General features: G+C 41.2%; 1 protein-coding gene across 1 annotated transcript; it reads left to right on the top strand.

Annotated features, from left to right (window-relative positions):
- The first annotated feature begins 278 nt into the window (after positions 1–278).
- On the top strand, positions 279–7,125 carry sdf2l1 (stromal cell-derived factor 2-like 1). Its single transcript, XM_040156213.1, has 3 exons — positions 279–574; positions 5,939–6,135; positions 6,457–7,125. Exons 1-3 carry the CDS (start codon positions 397–399, stop codon positions 6,733–6,735), a joined length of 654 nt encoding a protein of 217 aa, XP_040012147.1. The 5' UTR covers positions 279–396; the 3' UTR covers positions 6,736–7,125.
- The last annotated feature ends 6,097 nt before the right edge of the window (positions 7,126–13,222 follow it).

Genomic DNA, 13,222 nt, shown 5'->3' with positions numbered 1-13,222 from the left:
GCGATTGCACATCAAGTTACCATCACCGTAGAAATATTTGAAAGTGCTGACGTTCACATATTTACACTGAGCTCCTTCATTCATTTTCAGCGTCTCGGTCAGACCGACACATACAAACGCGGGACGTCAGAATCATCACCTCTGCCGTGAGGACGATACGGAAGCTGACTGCCTTCGCAGTCATCACGTAGGCGCTGATTGGTTCTCTCACATGACGTAACTACTCTCAAGCTTTGGGAACTAATATCTACCTTGACCAATCACGCGTCGACATTTACTTCCTCGTGTTAGGACTTGTCAAGCAGTGATTGGTTGGAATCAGCTGTAACATGTGAAAGTGACTGTATTTGCTATTCATCTACTGTGTCTGCAGGTCATGAGAAAAGAGGTGTAATAATGGAAATAATTCACGCTGTCCATGGTTTTGTCAGATCACTGCTGTTTCTGCTGCTGTGGTCAAACTGTGAAGGAAGGGACTCGGAGCTCAACTATGTGACCTGCGGCTCCCTGGTCAAACTGCTCAACACCAAACACAACGTCCGCCTGCATTCCCATGATGTCAAGTATGGCTCAGGTAACTTTACTCAAATAGCCCGTGTATCTATACTTACATTCAGACACGTTTAAGTTTTTTGATTTGGTTTTTGGAGAACGGTATGTTAAATTTCATTCAAAAACCAGACAATTTAAAGTTGCCTTGCTCATCTGCGAACATCAATATACCACAATGCATACCGAATGCAAGGCCTCTAATGTTTTGACTTTGTGATAGATCCGGTATGTAATATTTAGTAGGGACCCCTTTATTTCTGTAAAACCTTAACCTGTATATATATATGACACCCACTGGGACCGCCGCCCAACGCGGGTCTGTGCTGATGGAAGAGCGCTGTGGGAATGGCAGGTGAACAGGTGAAAAAATACAATAATTTGAAAATTAAATGGAAATAAATATTTTTCACCATGTACGTCCAACGCCGAAACTAAGAAGAAATTGTATTCATTTGTGAGAAATGTTAAGTAATCTCTTAAGGGTTTTTTTTCCTTTGCCTGGCAAGCAGAAAACGTGAAATTACTAAATCTATCAATGTAGTCTGGCATTACGTTTTCCCGATGCATGATAGCATCATGCCGGATGTCAACTAAGTAACCAGTTAAAATTTGTATCTAGCGAATCAAATGTGTGACTTATAAGCATGTCTATATTTTTTAACATATACTTCACCCATATTTCTCTTTGGGCATTAATTGAAAAAAATTTCGGGTTTTGTGTTTTGCTTTCACACCGGCGTCGACACCACCAAAATGTAAACCATCGGGCTTCCGGTCAAACTGTTCAAAGTAAAGCCCGTTATAAAGTGAATACTGTAACTCTACTGTTGTCAGTGGTGTATTGGTTTTACTTCGTGAGAATAAGACTCAGAAAAACTTTATTGATCCACACATGGAAATTGCTTTGTTACAATTGATCATAACGCAGTTAGGAAAGACGGAAGAAAATAAGCAAAAACAGAGCCTAAGATGTAATTTTTTTTTTTAAAAAAAAGTAAAAAACAGTAATCATAATAAATACACACTAAATTAACAGAAAAATGTGCAAAAATTAGAATGCAAATTATGGACAAAAGTGCAAAACAGATTAACAGTAATTTAGCAGTAAATTAACCGTAATGTGCAAAGTTAAACTGAATGAAAAGTGTAATGTGAGTCAACAGTAAATTAACAGTAGTTTAACAGCAGAGTTCGAATGAAGGAATTGTATAACTGAATGGCCACAGGAAGGAAGGACCTCCTTTGGCATTCAGTTGAGCACTTAGTCATTCAGTCTTTGGCTGAACATGAACCAGAGTATCCTCCTTGCTGCAACTACATGCAGAAGGTCCAGCTCCATCCCCAGGACTGAGTCTGAGTCTGTTGGTGTCAGCCACCCTCAGGCTACTGCCCCAGCATAGAAAATGGCGGACTCATGAATCATCTGCAGCATGCTGCCACAGATGTTGAAGGACCGAAGCCTCTGCAGGAGAAAGAGCCAATTCTGGCCCGTTTTACAGAGAATTCCTGGTCCAGGCCAGATTGCTATCCATGTGGACAACCAGGTATCTGTACTCCTGTACCATCTCAACCATCTCTCCCCTACTGGAAAAAGGAGTAGCTGGAGTCTTGGATCTCCTGACGTCTACAACCAGCTCCTTTTGTTTAGCTAATGTTGAGCTGCAGTTGGTTCAGCTCACACCAGTCCACAGAACTGTCCACCACCCTCTGGTACTCTGACACAACCTCCCCCCTGATTATCCAACAACTGCAGAGTCCTCAGAGAACCTCTGTAGGTGCCAAGTCTCAATGTTGTACCTGAAGTCTGAGGTGTACAGGCTAAAGTGAAAAGGGGACAGAACATTGCCCTGTGGCGCTCCCTGTACTGCTCACCACTGTGTCTAACACACAGTTCTGAAGGCGCACATACTGAGGATGTCCAATAAGGTAGTCCATGATCCAGATAACCAGAGGAGCATCAACTTGTATGGCAGTCCTCTTCCTCCTCAGCAGGGCAGGCTGAATGGTGTTAGGGTGTTGAAGAAATTGAAGAACATGATTCTGGTCACACCCCCTGGTCCGTCCAGGTGGATTGAGGCATGGTGGAGCAGGTATGTGATGGCATTGTCCACTCAGACATCCGGTTGGAAGGCGAACTGGAAGGGGGTCCAATTAGGGCTTGACCAATGGACAGAGGGAATCCAGGACCAGTCTTTCAAAAGCTTTGTGTGAGGTCAACGCTTCTGGCCTGTGGTCACTGGTGGCACTGGGACGGGCCCTCTTTGGTACAGGAAACCAGGCAGGATGTCCTCCGCAAACACAGGGACCTTCTCCAGATGTAACCGAGGGTAAAGAGTTGCTAGAGTATGACACATAGCTAGGGGCAACTTCCTTGCCGGGGTGGCGGGTTGTAGATGTCGTTGTTGCTATGTGGCTTTTGATCAGGGTGGTCAGTACGGTCCGTCTAACCAGCAAAGCTGTGGACATTTGTTCTACATTTGCTAACACCTACCAAAGCTGGTGATAAAAGGCATGTACGTTTATTCAGATGGAGGATCTGAGAGTGATGTAGTAACAATCTGAATGCAAATCAGCCTCCAGTGTGTCTCTGAACCAAACAGGAACTGAGAGAACGTGGTCACTTCAACCATCCAAAACTGACAAGTAATAGTAACATTCTACAAATAACTAAAAACATACATGCACTTGAAATTAACGAAACTGTCATCCAGGTGTTACATTTTTGTAATAAATTAGGTATAATTAAGTTAGACAAGTTACCAGATGCTATTCTCTAATACTCTATCACACACCCCTGTTAAGTCATCTCCAGTGCAGAACAACAATTTTATTATTCATTTTTTTTATTACTTTCATATGCTGTGTGATTGTAAATGTCCTATTTGCACTTTGGTGTACATGCATGTTAGCATCCAAAGTGGCATGACTGAATTTAGAGTCATCCGAGGGTGGAGGAACAAGTAATTAACAATTTTGGAGACCAGGGCCCCAACTGCTAAAAGTAAAAGTTTGGACATAAGTGACAGATAAAAGTAAAAATCTGTCACTTTTTAAGAATCAAAACTATTTATCAAACTTAGAGTAGTTTTAGTCTATTATTTGCATTATTTGCAACATTTGATAGGATGTTACACCACTTATTTTTTTATTCTTTAATTTGGCATTTAGTAAGGGTGCAAGCAAACAATAAGAAAATATCTGGCATTGATGTTATTTTCAATCATTTTCTAAGAATATTAAGCGTCTGCACTTGGCAGTGTGGTACTAAATTCTCCTTATTATCTGATTCTCTGACGTACTTTGTCTACCAACAGCAAAACATCTCAGAATTTTCTTCCCATTTCAACCGATTTCCTATTATTTCATCCCTATTTATATAGTTATACATTATAAACAGATTAGATTATTAATTTAAAGATTTGTGTGAAATCTTTAAAACTTTAAATGAACTTTTAAGAAATGCTCATTATATCTGTTCTTGCAGAATAACATACCACTGAAGAAAGTGTAAGGATCAAAAAAAAAGAAAAGAATGTAAAATATGGCAGATGTAGGTAAATCTATGTCTCCGATTGGCTATTCCTTCTCTCAGCACACACGTGATCAATCATGTGATCACTTGGAATTTGCTTGTTAAGTTACTTTTACACTTCAATGGAAGTAGGAAATTTTAACAGAGAAACTTTTTTACTCTTACGTTTGTACTTTAGAGCATTTTTAAGTGTAATGCTTTGACGTTTGATAAATACAAGCCCGGGGGTTTATCTTTACATGAAAACATCAATCATTTTAAAAGCTGTCTTCATGTTTGAAGAGGAGACTGTGTCAATGTTTTATTTGATTTTATTATTGAGTGATAAAAAGGGTTTTGAAGTCGTGTATTTAAATTTGTGGATGTAGTATTTTGCCAGTGTTCAAAATGAAAAATTCCCTTGAGACATGTTCAAAGATACCTTAAAAAAAAAAAAAAAAAGTGTTTTGAATAATTATTTGTGTCTGATTCGTTTTTTCTGTGAAAAAGTTTAATTACCTAATAGGAAATTCTTAAAATGACATCTACACTCCCCCCCCAACCGAAAAATTCAGAATCTATGAATATGAATTTATTTTTTATTTAAAAAGTGTAACTACTGGATATAAGATGTCTCCTGCATCAATGAAATGCATGCGCAACGTATGTAACGAACTTACATCATTCAGCACAGTGAAGGTCAAACATCCCAGAGAAGTAACAATGACCAAAACACATTTTTGGGTGGAGGGGGGATTTAAATTAAATATACATTTCTTTGTTTATTTCTTATCCAAATTGAAGAAACCAAGTTTTTAAACTTTCCAGATTTCCCAAACATACCTAAAAATGATGTCTCTGCATGAAAATTCTGCATTGGGACCATTCCAAAATAAGAGTTTCTTAGTGGCGCTGGAGTCTGTACAGTTGTGGTTTGCAGGATAAAACTTGTCTATAATTTTGAAAGAAACTTCACATACTTTCTTCTCACATACGTCAGAAAATATTTATGGCTAGACTCCGTATAGAAATCCTAAATTCTGGCAATAATGGAGGAAATACTCCAGTGTTACAACAAAGCTCAGTTACTGAATGGGCAAAGTGGCAACTTTCCCAGGGCCCCAGACTGCCAGTCTTCCTGTGTGTTCCTGTGTGTCAATTGGTGGAAGTAGTTTGATTAATTAAAACTCACAATTTTTCCCCCTGACTAAAACATAATACAAACATATTCGTTAGACCTTCGTGTCATCTGCAGCAAGGCTGTCATCATTTTATTCAAATACGAGTTTAACCCATACAGCTGTGATATGTCACTGCTAGATGCTTCAATCAAGCAGAGCAAGGACACTCACTTTAATACTCAGTCCAAACACTAATTCAACTGCTTCTGCTGTAAGTGTTTGTTGACATGACTAGGCCTGCTATCCGCGGACACCTACTGTTAGTTAGCCAGCCGGCAGAGTAGAATCTGCTTGCTGTGGAGTCCACTGTCATGGCTTCACCTCATCACCAGAGAACGCCTTGTCAACAAACACAAACCCAGAGAGAGCACAGGTCAGAATCTTTTCAGATAAAAGCGCTAAATACAGTATCTGCAGCTATTTACTGTGTAAACTGCAGCGATTTTTTTTTTTTTTTTTTTTTTTTCAGGCAGTCCAACAGGTAAATCCAGCCATAACCTTGAAGCCTGCCATCCAGTATAGTGTGTGCTTTCTTGTTGGTACCGATGGTCTGTTTCTAAAGAAGTCTATCCTCTAAAGTCAGAGTTCTTCTCATCGTCTGACGTAAGAGGTCAGTGGAATCTGTCACTCATGCCTTTGGTGTCCTGTGCGTGTGTGTGTGTGCGTGCGTGTGTGTGTACGTGTGCGCGCGCAGGCAGTGGACAGCAGTCTGTAACTGGAGTGGAGAACGCAGACGACGCCAACAGTTATTGGCAGATTCGTGGGAAGCCCAACCGTCCGTGTCAGCGCGGGGCAGCCATCAAGTGTGGTCAGGCCATCCGCATCACACACATGAAGACTGGCCGAAACCTCCACACACACCACTTCAGCTCACCCCTGTCTAATAACCAGGTCAGACAGTGACACACACACACACACACACACACTCACGCAAACTCACACTCACATACTTGTACATGTGTTTTTAATAGTTTTTAACAACAATGGATCTATCAGGCTTGATATAGACACAATACTTGGTAGTAGGATACATCCATGGTTGGTTTTGGTCTTCACTTGGGATTTACTGACAAATCATCAGAGCAAAGGGGGCCGCGGAGTAGATTTTTTTTTTTTCACCACAGACCCCTAGCAGATCTATCTTTTTATCAATACTGTCACCACTGTACAAATCTGTTTTTCTCTTCTTCCGCCTATCTGTGCCGTCTGCAGGAGGTCAGCGCCTTTGGAGAGAACGGCGAGGGCGACGACCTGGACGTCTGGACAGTGAAGTGCGACGGCATCCACTGGGAGCGTGATGAAGCCGTGCGCTTCAAACACATGGGCACCGACGTCTTCCTGAGCGTGACGGGTGAGCAGTATGGCCACCCTATCCGCGGCCAGCGGGAGGTGCACGGCATGAGCGCTTCCAACCAGCACAACTGGTGGCGTGCCATGGAGGGCGTCTTCATTCAGCCCAGCCAGGAGCTGATGCGCCACGATGAGCTCTGACATCATCACTAGTAGACACGAAGCATGGACATGCGTGCAGAGTCTGTGGATTCCTGTTGCTGTGGTGGTTTTCTAGCTCTCCTGGACCAAATGTCGTGATATGTGAATGATGTAAAATATTTGACTGAAGACTCATCACTGTACATGTGAAGCAGTCAGGGTGTTCTGAGGCGGGGGGGGGTGATGTTATTTTTCTTAAAGGTTTGAAGAAGATTAGTGATAGTGTATGTAGTGTAGCCTATAGGTCTATATATTCTTCTTCAGTTTCCTCCTCAGAGAATTTCATAAGGGGGAAAATCAAGGCTGGGCTACCAACTGGACATAGCAACTACCCTGAAATTCAAAGGTTTGAGAGGCCCTGTGTCAAATAAAACCTATATATACACTGTATATCTGTGTGTGTGTGTGTGTGTGTGTGTGTGTGTGTTGTCTCAGACTTTTTGACCCCACTTTATACAGTGGCATGAAAAAGTCTGGGGACCCCTGGTCAAAATTTCAGTTACAGTGAATAGTTAAGCGAGTAAAAGAAGATCTGATTTCAAAAAAGGTTAAATTAAAGATGAAACATTTCTTTAATATTTTAGGAATTACTTTTTTATTTCCATCTATTACAGTTTCAAAATAACAAAAAAGGAAAAAGGGCTTGAAACAAAAGTCTGGGCACCCTGCATGGTCACTACTTAGTTACACCTCTTGGGCTGTCTTGCATGCAAAGCTCTTTTGAGGTCTACCCACAGATTTTCCATGACGTTTTGGATGGTGGACTTAGAGGACCACGGCAAAAACTTCAGCTTGCACCTCTTGAGGTAGTCCATTGAGGATTTTGAGGTGTATTTAGGATCGTTATCCTGTTGAATCCTCTTTTCATCTTCATTTTTTTTACAAACTATGTGATGTTTGCTGGTATTTAATTGAATTAATTCTGCACTCTACCAGTGAAATGTTGTTTCCAAAATGCATCAGTCTTGTTTAAATGCTCCTTTGCAACCTCCTGACGCTGAATTTTGTGGTGATGATGCATGAAGGGTTTTCTTTTGATGACTCTTTCATGAAGGTCGTATTTGTGCAGGTGTCGCTGCAATGTAGAACAGTGCAACACCACTCCAGAGTCTCCTAAATCTTCCTGAAGGCCTTTTGCATTCAAACGGTGTTTTGATTTGACTTCCTAACAATCCTATGAGCAGTTCACTTAAAAAGTTTTCTTGGTCTCCCAACCTCAGCTTCACCTCCTCTGTTCCTGTTAACTGGCATTTCTTTGCGAACTGAGGAAATGCTTACCTGAAAACGCTCTGCTATCTTCTTACAGGCTTGTCCTGCTTCATGGACATCAGTAATTTTCATTTTCAGGGTGCTAGGCAAGTGAGTATTTATACAGTTTTGAAATTTGTATCACTTGTCCTTTCCTAACGGTGACTGTGAACAAGCCGCAGCCCTAACAAGCTAATTAAGGTCTGAGACCATGGTAAAGTTATCTGAGAGCTCAAATCTCCTGGGGCGCCCAAACCTTTGCATGGTGCTCCTTTCCTGTTTTTTCACTCTTAACTTGTACAAACAAAAATAATACACCAATCTTGCTTAAAATGTTGAAAGGAAGGTTTAACCTTTAACTTTATGCCTTTTGGAGATCAGTTCCTTTTCTAGTCACTAAACTATTCACAGTAACAGAAATTTTGACCAGCGGTGCCCACACTTTTTCATGATACTGTGTACACAGGTCATTGCCCCTTTTTTGACATTTTGTTATGTTGGAGTCTTACACTCAATTCCCCATAATGACTAAGTTAAAACAGAATTTTAGAAATTTTTACATTAAATAAAAAGGAAAAACTGAAAATCACATTGACATAAATATTCAGACCCTTTGCTCAGGTGCCTTCTTTTTCTCTTGATCATCTTTGAAATGTTTCTACACCTTGACTGGAGTCCACCTGTGGTAAATTCAACTGATTGGACATGATTTGGAAAGGTACACACCTGTCAGTATAACGTCACAGCTGACAATGCATATCAGAGAAAAAACCAAGCGATGAGGTCGAAAGAACTGCCTGCAGAACTAGAAGATAGGATTGTGTTGAAGGTTCCCAATAGCACAGTTACCTCAAAAATTTATAACGGAAGAAGTTCCGAACAATCAGGACTCTTCCTAGAGCTGCCCTACCAAACTGAGCAATCAAACCTTAAGAGAGGAGACCAGGAACCAGATCGTGACTGGCTGAACTCACAAAAGTGTGTGTGTGTGTGTGTGTGTGTGTGTGTGTGTGTGTGCGCGTGCGCGCATGCATACATACACTGTATAGATACAATGAGCTTCAGTATACGGATAATTGATTAACATTAAATAGCCTAGTCTTTGTGAAACTGCTAAGGTTCTATAAAAGCTTCACACATTTTAAGGTTTATTGGAGCATTATGTTGCATTATTATACTTTAACAGATTGAACACTTTGCTTAGACTAGCTGTGTTGAATTTTTCAGAGTGGCTCAATGTCATGCCGCACCGTGGCTTCGCTGTATTCACTTTTGGAGTTGGTCATGGTTGGTCACACTCATCTACTACTTTGACTGTATCTAGGCAGCCTGAAAACACATCTACACTCATATTTAATCAAGGAAGATGACGGCTCTCGGCTGCTGATGGGTCAGTGCCTCAAGTCAGCCCTCTGCCTCCCCGTCATCTGCTGTTGATCAAATATATATTATCTATAAGCATTAAAAATCATAACACATTTGTCTCCATACCACCAAAGAAGTAAGGCAAACTCTTATTTTGACATGGGGTTCAACGTTAGCGGATGTCCCACCCAGACTTAAAATTTGTATTTTGGTTTGCTTGCTGTAAATCATAGCAGTTGTATTCCTGTTTGTGCATCTGTTGGGGTTAATGTGTCGATTCTTTGGATCAGAACCATCCTTATTTGTGTCTGTTCAGACTGAATTCTTGATGAATGTGCGCCGAACCCCTACACAACGTCGAAGTGAATAAAACTCCCGAGATAAATGAAGTGTCTTCACTACAAAAATCAGATGAAAGCCTATCCCCCATCGCCTGCTGCTGCTGCTGCTGCTCGCCGTCTCGTCCAGCAGGTGGCGGCACATCGCCGTAAAAGACAAGACAGCGTGGCGGGGCGCGGGGGATGGACGCTTGGTTGCAGTGATCTTCGCCGTCTCCGTCCCCCCCACAGCAGCCTTTCTCCCCTCAGCATCCTGCATCTGCCGCGTCCCCGCCTGCCGCCTCGCTAAGGTGCGTATATGAATTCAGCGGCTGGACCAGCTCACGCAGCCGGCGGGACGAAGCGGCTTCACCGCGTCCCTGCGGACTGCGCGGCGGCGGCGCGGTTTTCGGCGGGGCCTTCGCCGGAGCTTCGCGGTCGGAGGAAAGCTGCAGGGCGGCGTCCTGTTTTTTCCACCACCTCGGGCTGCCCGCTTCCTCCTCCTGCGTCAGCTCAGACAAGCCGACGTGACAAGTAGCTGCTGCCTGCCCCAACAGCTGTAGGCTACTGTCCATTTAACAGCGACGCCATAAGCAGCTGAAGGTCTTTTTCCGGCCAAAAACAAAAAATTTAAAGGCAAAATAATGTTTTAATATTATGTATAATAATAATAATACAGTTTATTTTATTTTATTTTATTTGAAAGATATATTAATAGTCTACACAGCATAAAGGGGGGGGGGGGGGGGGGGCATAACCTTCCATCTTGTTCAATACCGAGCTCAAAAATTTTATATACATGTGGGTGATATTATTTATCCAGGATCTTTTGAGGTGAACCAGGCAAATATTAATTAACATGTATTAGGCTGGTACAATTCAATTGCGTTAATTTTCTCCAATTTAAGGCATTAATTCGAACCATCTCTTTTAACTTTTCACACAAGGTGAAAAGTGGCGACAACAAGTCCAACTGGACTCCTAATGGGCCAGTTCTAAAATCCTGACTGTGCTCCACGGTCTGCCTGTGAAATAATGATTGAAGATTGAAGGGTAAAGAGATTGTGAGGCCAGTGCTGTGGGCTCAGTAAGACTGAGCTGGGGTCTGAAATTCTGCGCTTTCACAGACCATTAGTTCATCTAAAGAGATGTGTGCAGACTGAGAGATAATTCCGTTATAATTTGTAGGCATTTTACAGGATTTTAGTCACACACAAACACACCTAAAATAAGTTTATTTAAATTTACATTTGCAGGGAAGCAGGGAAAAGTGTCTGTCTGAGAACATGTATTTGAATTATTGCCGGTGTCCCCCCCCCCTCTACTCAATTGAAAGGTACACTGCAGCTGACCTTTAATGGAGCTTTAGTAGTAGAGGGGTGGGGGTGGGGGTGCAGAGGGAGGTTCCCAGGCTCTCCACTCATAAGTCCCAGCAGGCAGAGCAGAGGAAATGTAAACGTGACCACCCGCCCACCCAGATGTAAACGGGGGTCTGTTTCGACACAATCTCACTGTTTCACCAGAGACTAAAAGCAACTGCAAATAACTCAGGAAAGCTGTTTAAATGATACTGCTGCTGCTGATTGACACTTACTGTGGGTCAGAGTGCTGCAGAGCTTGAACCCATTCAGTTTGTTCTTTGCCATTTTATGGCTGAAGATGAAACGGTGCCGGGAAAAATAAAGAGTGCTAGAAACAGAAAACCTCATTCAGAAACAAAATGAAGTATAATGTCATCCATGTCAATTTTAAGAAGGCAAAAACAAAAAAGGATGCGTTAAAGTAGGCTAAATAAAGCTTTAGGTGGTTTAATTCTCTATTATTTACTAATGATTCAGCCTATTTAAGATCAAAAAGCTGCGTAAAACCCCCAGACAATTTAATGAAGGTAAACAAGATCGGTCTGGTACAGTTTGATGCTACTTGGGATAAGGGATCATTTTTTCAATTTTTTTGCTACTGCTATAGAAATGACACTTTTCTTTCCTACTTTGGCATATATAAACATGTTTTCATACAATGAATTTTTTTTTTCATTTAACAAAAGAAAAGAGGTCAAAACTGTCTAATGGTAAATGTCTTGACGAAACCGGCTGAACATTAACTTAGAAGAATGTAAATAAAATGGGTAAGATGAGTGTAAATTAGGAACTTCCTCATCACGTCATGCCCGACACTTTTAAATTCTCCACCGTTACGCACATATGTTTAATGGTATCAAAGGAGGATTGAGGTTCGGTATCCAGCCCTGCTTGGGAGGCATCAGGAAGGGGTCCAGAACTCTGAGAATATGGTGTAAACAGAAATTTCCTTTGTTGCTCTGTTATCAGTGGCTCCACACCACAAAAGGCCTAGCAAATTCAAAGAATTATTTTTGTTTTAAATTTGCACCCTCTTGCACCACAACATTTTAGTTTGCTTAGACAAAACTATATATGAGACATTAACTGGGCGCCTGTTTAACAAAATACACATTTACAGACTAGACTGTGTACTGGGTGTCTGTGTGCGTCTGCTCGTAGGATGGTGTTTAAACATTTGACATCTCTTTGATGAAACAAAAGAAGCTTCTTTCTGGAAAATATTTTGGATTTTACACTTAAACAACTTGTCCTATTTTACGTATCATATTTTTTCCCATTCTTTCAAAATAAAACCAATATATCGCTCTCAAAATAACATTTGACAAATTTTCTCTGCATTTTCATTACATGAGCGTTCTACACGCCTTTCTTTTTGCCAGATTCACTTAAATGCCAAAAAACATATTTTTCACTTAGTTGTTGTTAATATTTTTTTATTTTTTCCAGTTTTGAAATTTGTGTCTTTGAGATTTCTATACCCACTCCAATATGAAGATATATACAGAGGTGAATGGAAACTTGTTTGTGGTGATCATAGTGTTGAAAAATTACATTTACCGAATCTGTGTTCACATTACTCTGTATAATCCATAGAACACACTGTCAGCAGTTTTCATTGGAAATAATCTATACCTTAGAAACAGTCCCTATGAAAGCAGGGCCAATAATTCTGGAAAGACAAGTTGCTGTTGAATTTTCAAAGGACAATGTAAAATTCCATTCACTTACATTCTATTAGGTTTAGGTAGAAATCTTAGAGGAAAATTATAAGGTTGAAGTGGTGCTGAACCCTTACAAACAGGATGAAAGCCAGTGGTACTGAGGTGTAAAGCGTAATGGAGCAGTGAATGAGCAGCATCAGACAAGCGGGGATTTTTTTCCCAGATTTTTTTTTTTTTTTTTTTTTAACCAGCGACCACAGCGAGTTACAAAACACTCCACACCTCTCGCAAACGTGGCGGGCTGGTGGGCAGCAAAAGCAGTCCCTCAGGGGCAGCAGACTCCAAGCAGCAGAAATGACACCCAACCTGACCCCCTCTCTCTGACTACCTACACAGCTTTCCCACCTGGCATATATACCTACGCTCTCTACCAGCAACATTATAGAGGGAAGGGCCCATGGACACTCCCACAATAAATCTAGAAAACATATTTGCAGTATAACCTTGCCAATATTTCTATATACAAAATACA

This window comes from Xiphias gladius, chromosome 19, assembly GCF_016859285.1.
Source record: "Xiphias gladius isolate SHS-SW01 ecotype Sanya breed wild chromosome 19, ASM1685928v1, whole genome shotgun sequence".
Lineage (NCBI taxonomy): Eukaryota > Metazoa > Chordata > Actinopteri > Istiophoriformes > Xiphiidae > Xiphias > Xiphias gladius.
The sequence above is the reverse complement of the archived record's forward strand: the minus strand, read 5'-3'. Positions and strand labels throughout refer to the sequence as shown.